This window comes from Tyto alba, unplaced genomic scaffold, assembly GCF_018691265.1.
Source record: "Tyto alba isolate M040663 unplaced genomic scaffold, T.alba_DEE_v4.0 Super-Scaffold_13, whole genome shotgun sequence".
Lineage (NCBI taxonomy): Eukaryota > Metazoa > Chordata > Aves > Strigiformes > Tytonidae > Tyto > Tyto alba.
The window spans coordinates 29,361,302-29,382,158 of record NW_024881275.1 but is presented as its reverse complement, the minus strand read 5'-3'; the positions used below and the strand labels follow the sequence as shown (position 1 = coordinate 29,382,158).

General features: G+C 39.5%; 2 protein-coding genes across 3 annotated transcripts in view; one reads left to right on the top strand and one right to left on the bottom strand.

The window, feature by feature from the left end:
* The window catches only part of PCSK5 (proprotein convertase subtilisin/kexin type 5), a 246,574-nt gene extending 242,956 nt beyond the window's left edge, over positions 1–3,618 (top strand). The window contains exons 36-37 of the mRNA XM_042787933.1: positions 1,429–1,615; positions 2,193–3,618. Of these exons, the coding sequence (XP_042643867.1) occupies positions 1,429–1,615; positions 2,193–2,596 (591 nt within the window). The 3' untranslated portion in view covers positions 2,597–3,618. The remainder of the gene's footprint in view (positions 1–1,428; positions 1,616–2,192) is intronic.
* A 543-nt stretch (positions 3,619–4,161) lies between these two features.
* On the bottom strand, positions 4,162–20,101 carry LOC104355646 (riboflavin kinase). 2 transcript variants are annotated; one of them, XM_032983875.2, is made up of 5 exons: positions 19,987–20,101; positions 18,326–18,477; positions 17,146–17,248; positions 15,562–15,699; positions 4,162–4,797 (listed from the first exon to the last, which is right to left on the bottom strand). In XM_032983875.2, the coding sequence occupies exons 1-4, from the start codon at positions 20,066–20,068 to the stop codon at positions 15,572–15,574; spliced, it is 465 nt and encodes a 154-aa protein (XP_032839766.1). In that variant the 5' UTR covers positions 20,069–20,101; the 3' UTR covers positions 4,162–4,797; positions 15,562–15,571. The 2 variants fall into 2 exon arrangements, with proteins under 2 accessions (XP_032839766.1, XP_042644007.1); XM_042788073.1 differs by lacking the exon at positions 4,162–4,797 and having other exon boundaries at positions 10,247–15,699.
* Between the last annotated feature and the right edge of the window lie 756 nt (positions 20,102–20,857).

The window sequence follows — 20,857 nt, the reverse complement described above, 5'->3', positions numbered from 1 at the left end:
CCTCTACCAGTAAATATGAAGACACACCTTTGTCAATGATGATACCAAAGCCATGTGAACAAAATCAGCTACAGTAGTAATACAGCATTTTTTTTCTTCCATTATAACTGAGATTTCCCCACAGATTTCTGCTGCTTTGTGTGTAAGAAATCACATCACATTCCTGGTTGGCAGCTCTGCTGGCAGAAACCTCTAATGGAGGGACAGGCTGAAGTTAACAGAGCTGTATATTTAGTAGAGTAGAACCACAATTAGGTCTGGGTCTGTGCCACAAGTCTGGGCACTCCAGCTTCCAGATTTCCACACCAACTCCTTTCCAAAAATGTTTATTCAAGAATATAGTAGCAAGGCAAGCCAGCTGGCCTGAGGTGCTGCACACCCTAGAGTCTCTGGTCTGGAATATCCCCTTAACAGTGCGGCTACATAACTGTGAACCTGAGAAAACAGCCCAAGACCTGGGGACCACAGGGATCCGCAGTTCTTTGCAAGAACTATAACCATGAGAATCTGGACCTCCTGCTATGACCCTCCCATCTTGCCCAGGTTCTGTGATTCAGGACAAGAAGCCCTACAGATCTGACAGCAATTTTGATGAAAGATTGTTGGAGTTTCCATCCATATATTGGATATGGGGTCCTGGTCCCACAGCAGAAAAAAAGCAATTTTTTCCCAATAGGCCAGGAACTGCGAACACTGGGAGTCCTGAGATACCTGAGCTCAGAACATTCTGCAAGGTAAATGTGACAGCGATAGTAGTAGTAGTAGTTAATAGCAGATAGATGGTAGTCTTTGTACACAGACACTCACAGGATCCTATGTAGAATCTGAGAAGTATATTTGAATCTAAGTTGTTTCTGTAAAACAGAACCAATGTGATTTAACAAAAATCTGTTTTGCTTGAAAATTTCCAGCCAGCTTTATTCCTTATTTCTGCTCCTTCCCAAGTTAGAAAAGAAATTCATCTTCTTGGCTGCCTTCCCCTTCCCCCCTCCCCCCCCCATTATTTCATGTTGTTTCTCCCATGTCAGTTACTTTTAATGATACTCTTGAGTACACTTCTTGAAGACCACTTTACCATCATTACTGCCAAAGAACCATCGATCTCCTAGTATGAGACTAGTAAAACAGAAACACACTTTTTGGCCCGAGAGCTTACAGTCTGAATGAATTTTTGTCTTGCTGTCTAGGTGTCTATGTGAGATGTCTAAGCTCCTACAACACTTTCCCCTCCTCTCCCTACAAGCAGATCACTGAGAACCCAGGAAATATGAACCAAATTTTAGTTTTCCTATTCCCTACGGTGTTTGCCAATGACACCTGCAATGCACAGAGATGACCACCCAGACCATAAATGACAGGACAGAACTGCCAGGTCAGGTCCAAAGAGTACAAAGTGAAAGGCGCATTGCTTGTGTTCTGTGTCTGAAGGAGGACGAGCCAAGGTGTGAGAGATGTGACAGCTCATGCACGGAGTGCAAAGGACCTGGGCCTCTCAACTGCACCGTCTGCCCAGCCAGCATGCAGCTCTACCTGGAGGAAAGCCGCTGCCTGCCCTGCTGCAGCAACTCTGATCCGGCAGGCACCCCAGAGTGCTGTGACTGCAGTGAAACACAAGGTAGGACCATGTCAAAGAGCACTAATGGTACTGAAGGGCTTTATGACCGACTAGGCTGACATTTAAAAATCAGAAGAGGAACAGAGAAAAAATGTGCTGCTGAGCTGCAGGCACACGATTTGTTTCTATTGCTCCATCACCAGAATAGGAAGGGCTTTAAACAAATAACAGCAATCTCAGTTGATGTAGGAGACAGTACCTTCTTTTGCTCACAGCTATTGTGTGAAATAGCCAGGGATTTCACAAACCAGGTGACTGAGGAGTGCTTGCTTCAATGGATGGCTATCTGAATCACTGCATTTTAAGCTCATCATGTCAAAATGTGTTTGTGTATCTGTAAGCTTTTCTGCTTCTTTCTGATTATTTCTAATAAAGAAGCATAACTATCCCAGCAACCTTGCTTACGTCCTTATACCATCACAGCTGCAAGGTCACAGCTGTGATACTAGAAGAATAACGTATTTAGTTAAATGTATTGTAGAATGTAAGTAGGCCTAAAATTTAAGAAAAATACCCCTCTGCCATACACATGCACACAAGCTCATTTATTCTTTTGGTTTTTCACCTGCTGTTGTAGATGACTGTGTATTACGGACCACTCTACCAGCCGAGAACAAAAGCAAAACTACTTTCTTTGTTATTACCTGCATTTTGCTTCTCCTTGTCATTGGAGCCATTGTATTCACCTGGAGAAAATCACGAGCCAAAACCCAGAATGTCAATAAAGGTGGGTATGAAAAGCTGACAAATCACTCCAAAACTTTTCCTTCCTATGTGAGCAACTACCACGAGAGTCCCAGTTACCAGGAAGATCAAGTGATCGAGTACAGAGATCGAGATAATGAAGATGATGATGAAGAAGATGACATTGTATATATGGGCCAGGATGGTACAGTCTATCGCAGATTTAAATATGGACTTTTGGAGGATGATGAGGAAGATGAGCTTGAATATGATGATGAAAGTTATTCATTTAGATAACTCTTCACTAATTTATTACTTTCCTGCTCTTTGCTTTTCCTATTAAATGTCAGCAACTTATTTAAGAATGTTTAATTACTTCTTAGCATGCTGAGCTTAAGATTTTATCTAACACTTACTGTGAGAACACTATGGTTTCTAAAAACATTTTTTCCTAAAGCTTTACATAAATCCTTGCTAGGCTTTTAAGTAGCACTCCAGATGTAGGCTGGTTAAGAGATTATGTTTCTGTGCATTTGTGTGGAGAGTATATCCTTTCCCAATACGTATTTGTGTGCATTATAACTAATGCTAACTCTGCTTCAAACCATGCACACACACTTACTGAGAACCTTGCCAATCACTACTAGAAATGTGCAGATATAAACAAGATGGGTGTATTTATCTACCTGATGAATGCCACGGGGATAGGGTGCCAGTAGTTTACTACTTTGTGATTATAGTTACTCAGCAATTCATAATAAAATAGGCAAGTTTGCTGACTTTACCCAGATTTTCTTAATTGGTATCATCAGGTGCATGTGTTCCTTGACACCAGTGCATTCCTCTTTATAATCTTATAGCATACTTCACAGTGAAATTGTGCATCTATGATGTTTTAAGATTTCTGATTGTGACTCTACTCCAGGTTAACTATACTATATCCACAGTTTGTATGAAACACAACTAAAATATTTTATATATCAACCTCTGATTAATCTTTACTGTGGTGTTTGTCAAATAATCTTTCACAGTACACACACATACTTCTGGGTTTACTGCAAAGGAAAATGTGATCTATAAGCACACCCACAAAAAAAACTCCTTTTGTCTTTTTATCTACCTTCTCAGTGATTTAAACACAGAACATTTATTCAAGCAGCTATTCCAATTCTGTTGTAAATGGCTCAGGATGTTCAGACAGTGGGAAAGGGAATAATTAGCATTTATTTGGTAATGTAACTTAAAGGAACATAGCAATGTGATTTTTAAATTATCGTTACAGAAAATAATTTATCATAAATAAAAGGATGTTCTTTATGGACCTTTGTTGTGAAATAATAAATTCTTTGCACAAAACTGTCTGGAAAATGCTGTTATTTGTCAAGTTTCATTCACTCTCTGAGTTCCTTTAGATTTCCAGTAGGAAGCTGCTCTAGAACTATAAATCAGTTGATTAGATTTGGTGTCTACAAATTAATTGTGTGAAAATACCTAATTTTTATGGCTCAATACCCCAGTGGAATTGTTTGTATTAAGTATTCCTAAAGACCTTAGGATAGTTCCATCTGTAAGTTTAAGTAAGAGGAGAGGTTTATTTCTTCCACTTTGAATTTTAACCTTTTAATCATGGCACCTTCAGTAAGAGAGAGGAATTGGAAGTCATGTGACTTCACAAAAGCCAAAATGAGGACCTATATTTATCAAGTTATACAAAAGCAAGGTACTTCAGAAAGATGTATGTTATCTGTCACTTTAATTCAAGTTCTGTTGTGGTGAAGTTCTGAAAAAAACAGAGAAGGGAAAGAAGAATGAAAAATCAGTTTGAAAGGTCATACTGAAAGAAAGACACTCTCTTAAACTTGTTTGGCTTAATTAACACTATGCTTTATTATTGCTGTGAATGGTTTATAACACAACTGTAAGAATTTACTTTGACCTGAAATCTCTCCTCACATTTCAAAGGCTTAAACCTAGATATGCTTTTGCAGTCTGAAAACACTGTGATAGATGTAATGAGTATTTTGTTTATGGGATCTTAGACTAACTTCATCAGCACTTTATGAAAACAATTTCTTGCATTTAAAGTTGACCTGAATGGTTAAAAAAAACCAAAACAAAACACAACCAACCAACAAACCAACAACAACAAATAATGCAAATAAGCACTCATTTTGAAAAACCTGTTCCTTAAAAGAATTTTGTCTAAATTTGTACAAGTTAGACTGAGACAAATTTGCATTTCTAAGAATGTATCATCAAAAAAAAAAAAAAGAAAGAAAGAAAAAAATACTCCGAATTCTTCTCAAATGCCAACTTTTTTTCAGAGGTTATTTGTTGTGGTTTGGGCACTCCATTTCAACCACATTTTGAGCTTACAGCTGCATATTCTTTCACTTCTGATTCTTCCTGCTCTGCACTCTGACACTTCCTTCTGGTTTTCAGAGCTTGTCACATACAGTCAAGGATCCTGGATGTCAAAAGCAGGAGGCTTCCTAAAGCTGCACAGGGAAAGGTGAGACACAATTTGTTAGGAGAGAGGCAGTTCTGGTAAATTCCCTCCACCCAAATAAGTAGTGGTTTTGGGGAGGGATTCAAATAACTGCTCAAATGATAAGCCTGTTCTTAACAGGCAGCTGCATGCATGATGTTATGCTGCATGGGTAGGGTGACATATTTTACAAAACGGCAGATAATTCCCTTGAAGGTGAACCAGTCTTCTTAGGAGAGTAGTAAATAACTGATGAATTAAATCAGAGATATATGATATGAGGAGGGGAAATTATTAAAAGTTTTTATTTTTTTTTTAAAGTGGGAGTTTCAAAATACTGGTCAAGGAATCCCAAACTTAGTGACCTGCAGAGCCATATCACTTTTACAGCATTCACAACTGAGTCCCTGCTATAAGCCCACATGGACACCAAGAAAAACAAAGTTTAACAGTTAATTGGCACAAGAGAAAAACATTCATGAGTGAGTCACACATCTAAAGAAACTTCATGGAAAACAGAGCACAACCAAGGAAGCCGGTAATAAACGTACAGAGAAAACAGCACACAAAGGAAATACTGCTCTTCTGGATTATTTTACGGAATTCTAGTGTCTAATCCCTTCACCCTCTGTTCTGAAAAAAAAAATGGAAAAATTCAAATTCACAGTTGTTCAAGTCTACAAATCCTTAGCTACCACAAAGCTAATTCTACTTTCTCCTGCCTTTTCCTCCACCCACCATAGTGAGAAAGATATCCCAAATGAAACAAGTATCCTTCAAAACCAAGCTGCTATAGGATCTCTTCTAGTCAACTGTTGTCTAATTAACTTTCTTTTAATCATCCTCAAATTCTCATTACCTTTGGCACATTTCCTTCACCCACTGGCTTCTCAAGCTTTTCTCCATCTCAATGCCTTTCCTTCCCACTGCACCTCTTTCTTTGCTACTCTCATTAATCCACAGAGCTTCCAAAGTCCTTCAGTCTTCACCAATTACATGTATTTTCACTGTCCTTCTAGGGAACTCTCTCATTACCCTATCAGTAGGAAAACTCTTTCAAAAAGATCTCATAAAAATCGTATCTCCTATGTAGTTTTACCATCCACTTACCTCTTGTATAATCCAGTAATTTGACTTCAAAGGAAAGTGTAGGTTACCCATGTTCTTTATCCCATCTTTCCCCAGTGTTTATATAAATAGGGAAAAGCTTTCTCTTTTTTGACTCTACCCTGAAGTTTTGCTGGAAAGGAGGTGGACAAAAGTAGATTGCAGGAGTTATGTTCTAAGTGTTTTGAGGCCCAAGACTCCTTCCTCAACAGACTATTCCCTGATCAGACTGCGTTCTCACAGTATATTTGCCTCAGGGTTTTATGTAATGATTACAGGACTTCTGGCTGGGGACTCTGAGTAAAATTTCAAACCAAAGATAGGAATGAAAATATTATAAACTTGATTGTGTAAATTACCACAGAAGCTTTTCAAATTAATATTTCGAGGCATTTGGTTTTCTCATGAAAAATTACGTTTCAAGGGAAACATACTTCTGCATTAAAAACATTTTCTTAGCAATCAAGTTTTCCACTTTAAAAGTTACCTATAGAAAAATCCTGATTATCCATAGTAAATCACTATTCCACCTATGTTCATCTGAGTCCCTGTTGGGGTTCGGATAGGAGTGAGGGCAGAAGAATAGTAGACAAGAACTATCTTCCCTCAACCTCTTATGTGTACATGTGGTTTCAAGCCTGAACTTCAAGAAGTAACCAGACATGTATCCTGATAAGGAATAAAGATAGTCTAACAAAGGGCTCAAAAGCACTTTCAAACAGAAAGACTTTAGGAAGTTCTTCCACTGTTTTGGGGGTTTTTTTTTTGTTTTTTTTTGTTTTTTTTCTAATTAGATTATTAATATCATATATATGTACTAGCATATCAAACAACAGATGACTAGAGATTCTCATTTGTACACTGATATACTCAGAATGAACTAGATACATTTATAGGTGTTAAGATGCAAAATTAATAGACATATGCACATGTAACTTCTGTTCTCCTTTCAAGGTAGGTACCACATGTTCCTACTTCATTAGTTGTTTTCTACTGTTCAGAAGTAACTAGGAAGTTGTCTAGCACATGCTGGCTGATTTTACAGTATCTCTTGTGATTTTTTTTCATTGTTAACATGACAAAAGACAATTTTTCCCTTAGAAAAGATATGCTACAAAGTAGGCAGTAATTATGACTGGTTTCCCACATCATCTCTTCTCAGATTTAGGTTTACGCTGGAGGGAGACCTCCTCTCAGACCTTAACAAACAAAACAGATGTACGAATCATCTCTTTGCATGATTTGGAAGGTTTATATTACACATTTAATTGAATAGTATAAAGGAAAATAAGTATTATTTTATTCTTCCTTATTTATATTGTCTATTTAGCATGTAGATAAGCACATTTTCTTTTTCAGGAAGAGTTCAGGTGCTAAACTTAACTAACAACCATTACGATAAATAATCCTTGCTCCTCTTGCTTCATTTTTTTTCTTGTGTTCCTCCATCCCTGCTCACTGCATGTCATGTCTAAAACCCTCATCCAATTACTTTTTTGTATCCTTTCTCCTCCCTCATCTACATGTCACTTAGCATCATCTTAATTTCCCAGGTTCTTTTCTGATGCAAAAAATTAAATTCTCAGTCATTACAGAAGACAACCATTATATAAAGTCAGTACCTTATGTAATTAATTATATGTTAACTGTCATTGTCAGGAATGTTTATAAAGTTCGAGTCCCCTTAAAAGCCTAAATAGGTCACAAATCTATCCAAATACTTCCCTGGAGCAACAGATAATGCAAGTTCTCTAACCATCAGACTACCAAGTAGCGTCTTCTGTTTATAACTTCTCTTAGGTCTTTCTTCTCCCTTCAGAAAAACACAAGAAAATTAGGGGGAAAAAACTGTAGCCCTATATCAACCATATCCATTAACCAAATAAATCTGGAGACAATTTGATGATATTTTTTTTAAATCATTTCAGTTCCAGAATGAAAACTAGTAGAACACCTGAATCCTTGGAAATTATAATGCTTGAGTGTTAAACAGAAACCTGAAAAACACAGGTGCTTGAGGATCTAACTTTTAAATCCATGCCTCCAGTGTAGACATTGTGCTGTTAAAACAGCATGATCCATGACAAATTCCGAAGTACATTGAAGATCCACTGTGTCTAACACAAAAAAAAGCAATCCTTATGACATACCCACATCACCACATAGTATTACAGTCTTTCCTGATGCAACTTCAGGATGCCACAGGGAGGTTACATAAAGGCCTGTATACAAACAGTGAACGTATGAGAGAAACTTTTCCACAAGAGGCCTGAGACAGATTAATGTGTTTCAAGATACAGGTTTGATTCATTTTCAGCTCTAGCAGATGGACCTTTGCCCTGAGTCAGATGAATGTTTGAACAATTGAACCAGAACAGAACAGGATGCAACTCTTTCCACCCGACTTCTAAAAGAACAAAGCAGTTTTAAATTTTGAAAAAAAAAAAAATGTATAGACAAATCTACTTTCAGGTTAGAGAACTCTTGAGGACATAGCTCCCCTGTCCTAAATAAAGTACAAAAACCCTCAGAGTGGGACTCGTTTTCAGACACACTTTAATTTTAGCTAATTTAAACGTCTGAATGCTCTTTACTGCCGAAGTTTTTAGGCAATCGCCCTTACAAAGCTTTGCATATGACTGAGACACTTAACTGTGCTAAACATAGCAAAGGAAAGCACCCTAGGAATTAAGTCATTGTCAGAAGCTCCCTTAGACACAAAACTTGCTGAACAGCAATATTGGCAATAACCCCTCCAACAGAGCAGTGATTCTCACCGTTTAGAAACTGAATAAACTAGTTCCAAGAATTACTAGAAGTCTAAGGGCAGAATAAGAATTAAAAATAATTCATACCAACTATTATCTCTATACATCAATTTAGAAATGGCTTTCTAAGAAGGATACCAAAGTTATCAAAATATCAAGGTATCAAAGATATAAAAATAGGAGAGAGTCTTCTTTTGAGGCAAACTTTCAAAGTTCACCTACTGCAGCTTTGTGATTATTGTATTTGGCCACAGTTATCTGATACACATTTGCAACTAGTCAGAGAGTAAGAACTTTCATCTCCTTTGGCTCAGCACAACCTCTCAACACAGATGTGACAAATGAGGTTGCAAAACTCCCAGTAAACTAGACTTCACACTTGGTATCTTTGGCAAATCTCCCTCATCTTCTTGCTTAAGCTTGTGAGAAACGAGAACTGCTCAATTGTCAGTCATCGACGGCCGCGAGAGGATGCGCTGTGACGCACTTTTCATTACGCCCTGGCAAGACCGGGCGCCCCCCGGGTGGGCGCGCCGAGCAGCCATGGTGCGATGGTTTGCATCCCTGCCTCCCGAGCGCAGGTTCCCTCCTCGGATTCCTCACCGGCTGAGTACTGCAGGGTGCACAGACTTCCCCACCCAGCCCTTCACGTCTGTGTTCGTACCTCCCGTGTTCACGGAAGCGAGCCTCGGCTCTCTCCGGGGCGGAGAAGGTAATATGCATGAGCTCATCAGGCAAGCCTACCAAGATGAAAAGTTCAAAAGTTCAGGTTCCCCAAGCCTTTCCGAATCTCCATCCACCTAAAACCACTTCCAAGTACTGGGTCATCGTAACTGACAAAAGGACAACCTATCTTCCAGCCATAGGCTAGGGACTTCAATGCTTGTGAATCGCCCCCTTATTCTTATGAGGCTTGTTCTGCGAAAACAACATTCTTTCCCTTACAAGCTTTTTTCCACCTCAAGGTCCTGTTTTTTCCTTCCACCCTCTTGCACCTCTTTCTTTACTATTCTTATTCATCCACGGAGTTTCCAGTAAACTAGACTTCAGCCTAGTGCCACTCTTTAGTAGAAATGCTACTAATGACACTTTCTAGCATTTTAATTCACTGTATTCATTTGGAAAACTATGTTTGACAGTCTCCATGTCCACGGTATGTAAGTTATTGAAAATAAATGAAAATACATTCACATCAATTAAAATCTTAACATGACACCTATCCTAAGTTTATAGGTGTGTATTTTTAACAATCAGGATTTTTTAAGATTGATTTTCAAGTTTTAGGGAGCTAGATTTCATTTTCAGGTAGACTTCAAAAGCATTATGTTGTATACATACGGAAACTGTTCTAAAGTAAAAAGAACACTTTACATTTTCTAAATGTGAAAGCATGTTCCATTTTAACTTCCATTTATCTGTTAAGCATAGACTCTTTAGTCTATTAGAACAATAGATAGCTTAATGCCACAGCTATCCAAGTAAGACCATAATCATCTATATGCATTTGAAAAAAATTCTTATACTGTTATTCTCACACTGTCAACAAACCCCATTTCAGAATAGATTCCAGAAGGAGACAGTCAATTAAAATGCACCACAGACTTTATTTTAAAGTATCTGAAACTGTGGGAATACATTGCTTAAACCCCAACAACTTCAGTGACCTTTATGCCTCACTTGGTGTTCACATATTGCCTTACAAATAAAGAACTGCAAACATCTAGAACATAAATAATGTAGCACCAAGTTTGTAATCAAGAATAACAATTCTTCCCCCTCCCCCCTCAAAACTGAAACAAGTTTAAGCACCCTATGAAAGAACTCTGCTGCACCTCTTATATTATATGCCAAGGAATACACACAAATGATTTGCATCACACATAATACAATTAGAAAACGTGTGACAAGCAGCAATACTACTTTCTCACTCACGTTATTTTATTAATAATAGCATCACAACATAAGCTGAAATAGTTATCTGCACATAATACAAAAATATTACCTTTCATAAAGTTTATACTGTGCCAGGAATCAGGTATTGAACTTAAAACCCAATATACCATATTTGATATTAAATAATATGCAGAGATAGGTACACTCAGTCAAGCTAGTGCAATTACATCTTCTTTAACTTGAAGGCAAACATAAAAAAATCAGTTTATTACTTTACTGTATACATACTTCACAATACAGGTGAGAGCTGTGAGCAAACTAAGTTTCTCAAGTTTTCCTTTTGCTACTGTTCTCTACCCTCAATCACAGTGGTTTTAAAACCAAATGATGAAATTAACTATGAATAGTAGCATTCATTAACAATTACAGAATAAAGTTACTCAAGACAACCAGTTTAATGCACTATGATTTCCACAACACATGAAATCACTAGGAAAAAATAATTTGAAAAGACAGCTATGAGCTTAGCTATAACACCACAATCAATAAAGACTTCTTCTTTAAATATGCTTGACAATATATTACACCCAACACGGCTGCTATTTGTTCTTCCAGACAACCAAAATATAGAACAAGATCTTGACATTGCTATATACTCAAAAATGCCTCCATACATCGTGGTGAAAAAAAGTCTAAAAGAATTCTCTTATCCCTCAATTTTGAAGTGGAGAAAAAAAAAACTCACTTTCAAAATTCTTGTACAGATATACAACATACATACATCAGAAGTCCATTAAACAGGTTCAGGTTTTTTTGCTTTTGTTTTTTGTTTGGTTAGTTTGCTTTTTTTTTTGTTTTGTTTTTAAAATATGGTATTTCTGATAGCATGTAAGTTCATTTTCTTTTATTATTTTCCTATTAGAAAGGGAAATTCATCTGAATAATCAAGTTTTGGCTGAAATCCTGCACAGCTACAAGGACTCCCTGACTTGCTGAAGGCTTCTTTCCAAATACCCCATGAGATTGGCTGCAAGTTAAAACATTACAAATTACAGTCCTGGCAGGCTGATAGCACCCACCACAGAGAGTCCCCATAAGGCAACCTTGACAGAGCTCTCTGAAATGTAGGATCAGAATGGGAAGGGACAGGCATAAAATTGTGCTGGGGTGAAGGAGTAGATTTGGAAGTGCACATGCACACTATATACATATACATACTATCTAATTTTAACAAGTATTTTTCAAATTACTACCAATTTCGACAACACACCCTCCATTTATCTGCGCAAATATTTCAGAGTAGGAAAGACATCAATAATTTGTAGTAAATACTCAATATCTACTGAAGCGTTGATATATTATTCCAAGAATCATAGAATGGTTTGGGCTGGAAGTGACCTTTAAAGGTCATCCAGTCTAACCCCCTTGTAATGAGCAAGGTTATCTTCAGCTAGCTCAGGTCCCATCCAACCTGACCTTGAATGACTCCAGGGACAGGGCATCTACCACCTGATACAGGATGACATTAGGCTTTGGCCTGCACAAGGCCTTAGACCTTGACATTACTGTTGCTAAGACTTGTCCCTGACTGTCTCTCGACACAGGTCAGAGGTTATGCAGAGCTGTGGCACTAGCTCAGTGTTAGCTTCTAGAGGACAAAATAAGCCACAATTATGTAACCGTCCCTTTATATCAATCCATATACAGAATTGATCACAACCACAACTGTGTAGCCCCACATGAACAAAAACTCACAACTGTGTAGCGTACGTGGAATTGAGTAAGTTCTCTCCCTAAGGAATATAAAAGTGGGTACAAAGACCCCCCAGATTGTCACATGCTTCGGAGATGCTTTTTGTGCAGAAGCTTCCACCCTACCATCAGTCCCAGGGACTCTTTCCTTGCTTGACATAAGGACTGTAAGTATGGAACCCCATACTCTTGCATTGCTGATGTTTTTCTCTACTATTCTTTCTAATTTTCCCATGTATTCACTCTTAACAAATATGTTATACCTTCACCTATTTGTGTATATTTATCTGTAACTGGGACTGGCATTTGCTGGGAAGTTGAACATGGGAGTGAGTTTTCTTGGTAGAGCTCACTAAAGACTTCCACCATCATCTATCTCCAATGTAGTTATGGTAACCCAGATGTAGGTTTCATGTGTAATCAGCTGGCAAGGCAGGTGCCTTTAAGGCACTACGCTACAACACCATGTCTCTGGGCAACCTGTCACTACCCTTCTTGTATAAAATCTCCTCCTTATATCTACTCTAAATCTACCCCCTTTTGATTTAAACCATTACTCCTTGTCCTATCGCAACAGGCCCTGCCAAGAATTTGTACCCATATTTCTTATAAGCCCCCTTTAAGTACTGAAAGGTTGTAATAAGAAGCCTTCTCTTCTCCAGGCTAAACAACCCCAACTCTTTCAGCCTGTCTTCACGTGAGAGGTGCTCCAGACCCCTGACCATCTTCACGGCCCTCCTCTGGACCCAATCCCACAGGTCCATGTCTTTCTTGTGCTGACTCCAAAGTCAAACACAGTACTCCAGGCGGGGCCTCACCAGCGCATAGAGGGGGAGAATCACCTCCCTTGACCTGCTGGCCACAGCCTGCTGATGCAGCCCAGGATACTGTTGGCCTTCTGGACTGCAAGTGCACATTGCCAGCTCATGTTCAGCTTTTCATCCACCAGTAGTCCCAAATCCTTCTCCTCAGGGCTGCTCTCAATCCCTTCATCCCCCAACCTGTACTGATACCACACGTTGCCTTGATCCACATGCAGGACCTTACACATGGCCTTGTTGAACCTCATGAGGTTCACATGGGCCCACTTCTCGAGCTTGTCCCACTCCCTCTGGATGGCATCCCATCCCTCAGATGTGTCAACAGCTTGGTGCTGTCTGCAAATCTGCTGAGGGTGCACTCAATCCCACTATGTCACTTATGAAGCTATTAAATAGTACTGGTCCCAGTGTTACCTGGGTAACACCACTTGTCACTGAACATTGAGCTGTTCACCAGTACCCTCTGGATGCTAACATCCAACCAATTCCTCATCCACCAAACAGTCCACCCCCCAAATCCATCTCTCTTCAATTTAGAGAGAAGGATGCTGTGGGGGACTGTGTGAAAGGACTCGCAGAAGTCTACAGATAACATCTGTAGCTCTTCCCTTGTCCACTGACGTAGTCACTCCATCATAGAAGGCCACTAGGTTGGTCAGTCAGGACTTGCCCTTGCTGAAGCCATGCTAGATGTCTTAAATCACTTCCCCATCCTCCATGTGCCTTAGCATAGCCTCTAGAAGGATCTCTTCCGTGATCTTTCCAGGCACAGAGGTGAAGCTGACAGGTCAGTAGTTCCTAGGGTCCTCCTTTCTACCCTTTTTAAAATGGGTACGATGTTTCCCTTTTGCCAGTTGCCAGGGTCTTCAACCGATTGTCATGACCTAATCCCTAAAGACTTTTATGGATCTACAGCCACAAGTTTGAATCTTACCTGCACTTGGTGCAGAAGTTGAAAAGATTTTCCTCTGCCTTACATTCTAATGTCAACTTTGTTGTCATTCATTTCGCTGTCAGTATAGTGAACAACCCAGACGTCTTTCTCATGTAAGGTAGCTGCCACCAGCAACCAAAATGCAGTTGCCTTTATCTCCTTTAGGACCCAAAGAGCAAAAATAGTTAGACTGGTTCTGCACCATTTGAGCCTGAACTTCTACAGTGTACCAACTTTTGCCCTGTCATTCACTTCCTGAACTTCAGTGAAACACTTCATCAGAAGGCAACTACACAAGCTACGAGTTGTCACATGCACAGTCAACTAGGCTGAAGTATCTATCTCATATTCCAGTAACTCAGTCATTTCCTCTATTTCCATTAAAATTACAATAAATAATTTCAATTAAAATGACAGTTGCAACTATGATAGCTATATAGCATATCAAAAATAGGAACTATAGTGCATTATTCTTGTTACTGTTATCTAATCATTGGCACTGGTAAATTTTTGACTCAAACAATATAAACATTTTCTAAGCTGCTAACTACAATCCAGACGCAATAATGACATAAAATTAGGCAAATAATTTGGAATAACATTGTCCATCTGAAACACTGACAATCTTCATTGAAGTATTCAACTCTCCACACCTTAGGTGCAGAAGAGGTCACAACTACCTTTGGTCTTGTTTCACATATGCTAAGATCTTTAAATGACTGGTAACATTTGGATTCATGATTTTTCTGTAAAGACCTAAAACAGCCTTCCATTCCTTCTGCATGACTGGTTAAACAATCAAGTAACACAACCTTAAACCATCTTGTGTGGTTTTAACATTCAGTTCCAATCACAATCACCTAAACATACTGTTGCAAGATAAGCCCAGTAGGCAGCTAAGCACCATACAGTCACTAGTTCACTTCTGTCATCCTCGCACCCATGGGACAGGGAAAGAATGGAAGAATAAAAGCCAAAATATTTGTGGGTCAAGGCAAAAATAGATTAACAAGCAAAGGAGAAGTGGAAGAAGAAGAAAGAAAACAAAACAAGTTATGCAAAGGCAACCACTTACCATCTCACATGGGTAGACTGATGCCCAGCTGGTTCCTCAACATAAAATGGCCAACCTCTCTATACCCCGTCCTCTCTATTTTATAGCTCAGCACAACCATTATATGGCATAGAATATCTCTGGTTAGTTCAGGCCACTTGTCTGTCTGTGTTCCCTATCAACCTCTTACACAGGCCCAATCTATTCACTGTGGGAGCAGAGCAAGAAACCAGGAAGGGCCCTGCTGCTGTGCAAGTACTATTTAGGAATAGCTAAAGCATCAGTGTGTCACGTTCACTGTTTTGGTCACAAATCTAAACCACAGCACCATATGAGCTGCTATGAAGAAAATTAAATCTATCCCAGCCAGACCCAGTACACACATACATCTTATATGATACACAGTAGTGCAAAGAAAAGAGTTCCAAGAGATGACAAAACCCACGTAGTATTGCTTAGTAGTTTGCTGTTTTGCCTTCTGGCAGATTAAAGAAGTTGTCTTCTTTGAGTTTAAGATGTTCTGGTAAATTTAGCTGTCTTTTTGCCTCTTCAATGTCTTCCTGAATTGCTGAAACGAGTGCCTCTGCAAAAGAGAAGAAAAGCAGTATTTAAAATCTGGTCTGAATTCTGAACACACAATAGCAAGTGAAAAAGGGTGTACTAGAGAACACCAGAAAACAATCAGAGAGGCAGAATATAATTTTTATTATGAAGTTAGAAGAGCAACATTCTCTGTTTCTACAATGACATGCTTTTCACATGCATTGCACTTCTCATTGCTGTAAACACTTTTTCCTTGTTCGAAGACACTTTATCAAAAAAGTCAACAGAATTTCATTAAATGTTTCCATTTTGACACTGATGCATTTTTAAAAGAAATGGGACAGACTAAACCAATGCTTTTACAACAAGATCATGATTTTCAAGCTACTCTTCAGATGGCTGACATGACAATATAATTTTTAGACTGAAATAAGTAAGTACTGATAGTCTGGAAGCTGTGGGATTTTGCTTTTTTTAGTATGACCAAGTTACACATTAGTAGATTCAGCTTAAAAAAATATTTAATTGCAAAGTCAAAGGTAAGACATAGAATATCTCAAGGTATAAGGCACCCAAAAGAATAATCAAGTCCAACTCCCTGCTCCTCTCAGGACTACCTAAAACTAAACCAAATGACTAAGAGCATTGTCCAGACAGTCCTTGAACTCTGACAGGCTTGGCCCTGGGGAGCCAGTTCCAGTAACCAACCACACTCTCAGTGAAGAGCCTTTTCCTAATGTCCAGTCTGAACTTCCCCTGATGCAGCTTCATTCCACTTGCCCATGTCTTATCACCGGTCACCAGAGAGAGGAGACCAGCACCCGCCCCTCCTCTGCCCCCCATTAGTAAGTTGCAGAATGCAATGAGGTCACCCTTCAGCCCTCTCTTCTCCAAGCTGAACAAACCAAGTGACCTCAGCTGCTCCTTGTAAGTTTTGCCCTCATGGCCTTTCACCACCTTGGTCTCATTCCTCTGGACACACTCTAAATAGTTTGGCGTCCTTTTTATACTGGGGCAACCCAAAACTGCACACAGTACTGTAGGTGGGGCCACATCAGTGCAGTGTAGAGTGGAACAGTAGCCTCCCTCAACTGGATAGCGATGCTGTGCTTAATGCACCGCAGGACACAGTTGGCCCTTTTGGCTGCCATGGCGCACTGATGACCCATACTGAACTTGCCATCAAGCCAAACCCACAGATCTCTCTCCACGGGGCTGTTCTCCAGCCTCTCATCCCCCAGTTTGTACATATAAATAGGACTGCCCTGTCCCAGGTGGTGAATCCAGCACTAACTCTGGTTAATTTTCATGTGGTTGGCAATTGTCCAGCTCTCTAGTCTATCCAGAGCTCTTTGTAAGGTCTCTCTAGCCTTGAGAAACAGCTACATGAAACAGCTGATTATGAAGACAGAGAGAGAACAATGACACAGTAGTTTTAATATGCAATAACAAAACAAATAAAACATTAAAGACCTGCAATACTGACCTAAAGAACTGAAGTTTTTTTCTGATCGAACATATCCAAGAATGACTATACTAAGAATCTCTCCATAAAAATCATTTTTGAAATTGTGGATAATATGCGTCTCCTAAAAGATAAATACGTTGACAATTACCATGATGCACTTTGAGTTTATTTCTCTTGTTGCAAGGATGTTGAGATACTACCACTAATTTGAATTCTCTCCCCGGCATGTATCAGGAAAACAGAGACGGTCTAAATTGTAACACAAGATTAAGAGGCTAGAGCTTTTGATTATGTGAGTAGGGATAATTATACTTTGCATGGCATTTAAGAACACGTGTTTACTTTAGAGGTAAGATTTTCAAGGCAGCAAACCACAAATAAAGCCTAGATTTGTTTGATCATTAAGTTGCTGAGTCCAAATAACTGTAATGAATTTGTTTTTAAAGAGAGCTTTTACAAGTAAATCACGGGAACTGAATGATAAAATTCTAAATATAGTGCAGGCAGCTATCTTGGAAGCAGGGATTCATGTCAAAATAAAACTGTTTCCAAGTATTATCATTTAAAATCAAGTTCTGCAAGACTCAGGTAAAGAACCAGCACCTGATAGCAACAAAAACATAGATGCCACAGTTCAGGATTTTAACTCTGTCACGTTACTATTTATTTTTGGATCTTGATTCTGTATATTAATCCACAGCACCACACGTATGGATTCCACCATGCAAGAGAAGAATTACTGGAAAATAATTTCAAATTAAGATGCCCCAAAATCTCGTACTTTAAATGTGGATGGATTACACAGGATGAGAGACTATCCAGATCAATCTAGGGGTCTCAATCACTGAACTGAATATATCTATTAAGCTTACGTTTATCTAGCTGTCAGCACAATAAGTAACAACCAGCTTGGAAGTATAAATTTTGATTTCAGAAGTATTTAACTAATGGTGAAAGCGACAGATGAAAATAAGCCTGATTTATCTATGGCTGCATGCTCTACGGCTACTGAGAGGTTTGGGGGGATTTTTTTTTTCCCTCTCCAGAGTACAAAAATTTGAGATTGATACCAAATACATTTATAACACCAAAGAGAACTTCTAACCTCATTTATGGATCAAATTCTGCTTATTTTATTCAAAGTCAATGTCTGGCTCACTTATTATAATCAAAGTACCATACAAAGCAAAGTTCTTACCACTGATTTCTTAACATTCTTATAGAAAGGATTCCGTCCGATGCTCAAAACCATTTTATGCACATCTCCATTTCCAACACAGGCCCATCCATAGTATACACCAGTAGAGATATCAGATGGAAAGCTTTCAACTACTTGCTCAGAAAAGTTAGCTGCAAAAATTTTAGAAAGTGTACATTTGTGTAAGTAAAGTACATTACAAAATTTTCAAACACCTACAAGCCAAGTTCCATCTGCATGCTATTTACAAGCAGAACACTGATGATAGCAATACAATGTGTGACTTCCAAAGTATAAATCAGAAAACAGCCTCATAAAATGTAGTCTCTGTGGTAATACCCAAGTTACCTTATCTCCCACACATACTATTTCATAGTTATATACATTCTATCCTATAATTAAATAGTTAATTCTAGAGTTAAAATTGATAAACTAATATATGCAGCCTGAATGCATTTCACTATTAGGACTATCACTGCTTTAGTGTGAACAAAGAACAGAAAAATCAAGTTTCTTTTGCACTGTATAGGAACATCTCAAAATTACTTATGCATTAGTAAGTCTCTTTCTTAGTAACTAAAATATGTAAAAATAAATTAATTTACGTTAGTCACCTGGCACTCTTTTCATCTTGCCTTTTAGGTTATACATATTTGGGGATTTCTAGGATGTTGTTAGAAAACCCCAAATCTGAAATAAAATAGGTTCCTTCCTAACTGAGGGGAATATGTCTAAGACTTTAGCCAAACAGCTGTCCTACTTTTACTTCACACATCGGTAGAGCTCTTCATGCAAAGTTTCCAGATGATTTTAAAGAATTTATAGTTAGTGGATTTATATCCTAGTTCATAAGCAGAAAAAGCTTCCCACCCACATTCCTTGATACTAATAAGCCATATATAAACGATCAAAAGAACCACGTTTGTATTAGCAGATGTTGTCACATGTCCAGTACCTCAGGATTTGTTATAGGTTGTCTTGACTATTAGGATTTGTGCAAAATGCTCGCTGACTTAAGCCCACCTTTAGAAAAGACTGAAATTCATATCACATACACCTCTATCTGTATCCAAACAAGTCAAACAGCGAAGGGCAATAGGAAAATGTACTTCTCGTCAGGACAACTACAGTTGCTCCGCTTTTTACTCTGCTTTACATTTCCTTCCTTAAATCTACTCCAAAAGCCCGCTCCCTTTCTTGCCCTAATCTGAGGTCCAGCAAATTTGTGAGAACGGATGTTTTTCAAACTAGGGTGTCACACCACCATTCACAGTGCACATGATCCCTTCTCAGCATCTTGCAAATCATCATCATCTGATAAGCTAACCAACAAAGAACAAGACAGAAAGATCATTTAACAGAAGGCCGGAAAACAACAACAACAAAAACCGGCACAAATGAGTGAACAAGACCGTAAGTAATGCGGGGAGGGGGGAGGGAAGGGAGGGGAGAAGGTGCGGCGAAGAGGGTGGGAAGGGAGGGGGTAGTAAAAAAAGAGTAAAATAAAAGCACCAAAAAACCTAACAAGGCACCAGCTCAGCCTCCTCGAGCCGGTCGCGCCCCGAGGGGCTCAGGCACCCGCCGCAGCCCCGCTCGGCGGCGGGAGAACCGGCCGCCCCCGCCCCGCCGACCCACCCCGGCCCGCCGCACACCCCGCACACCCGTGGGGACGCCCAGCTCCCTGGAGCCCCTGCCGAAGCCCTTCACCACCTCCCCGCGGCAGAAGTACGGCAGGTGCCTCATGGCAGCCCGGCGGCCGCAGGCCCGTTTCCAGCCGCGCGCAGCGCTTACCTCCGTCTTGCTCTGGGCACTACCATGAGGAGGAGGGGGAGTTACAGGTGAAACGCTCCAGCCCTCAGTTCTCGGACCCCTCTGGCAGGTGCCTGCCTCCCCTCGAAAATGGACTCGCTCAAAGAAATTGAATTTGCATACGTGCCGTTCGAGATGGCGGGCACGCCTGCAGGCTCAGTCTACGTAACGGGCAGCCTACACCGGTATGCTTATGTCTGTGGTATGTATGCCAGATAAGTCTTGGGGGTCCTATTCAGGGCTGCTATAGTGTACTTACTCATTTATATAAAAGCACATATCAGTATCTTGAACGATCATCAAAGTCCTCGAAGTGAATTTCCAATAATTTCCAATTCCTCCGGTAAGGCACGGTTGCTAGATTGACCACTTGGATATAGAACTAGTTACAAGAGCGCTGCTGGAGTTATCTTTAATCCTGTTGGCTAATTTTTTATACAGAAAAGCGACCGAAGTACCTCTGACGTGCTCATACCTAATTGCAGTTGAAGCTGGTGGTACCGGCTTCATTCTAACGATAGGGAACTGTCCTGAGAAACTGACCGTGTCACACCGTGAAGCACTGAATGCTACCAGTGCACGGATCTGCGAGCACTAGTTATTTTACAGGATAAGGCCAAAATTATTTTTAATTCCACCTCAAATTACCCTCTTACTATTTTTTCTTTCATCCTACTTCCCCACCATCTGCTTAATGCTAACCTTGTAATTCATTGCTTCAGT

Excerpts from the sequence above, each read along its gene's own strand:
- LOC104355646 (XM_032983875.2), bottom strand. The coding sequence starts at position 20,068 with ATGAGGCACCTGCCGTACTTCTGCCGCGGGGAGGTGGTGAAGGGCTTC. Across the intron at positions 18,478-19,986 it reads GGAGCTGGGCGTCCCCACGG|CTAACTTTTCTGAGCAAGTA; the intron begins GTGTGCGGGGTG and ends AAATTTTTGCAG. Across the intron at positions 15,700-17,145 it reads AAAAAACTTCAGTTCTTTAG|AGGCACTCGTTTCAGCAATT; the intron begins GTCAGTATTGCA and ends TCTCTTTTGCAG.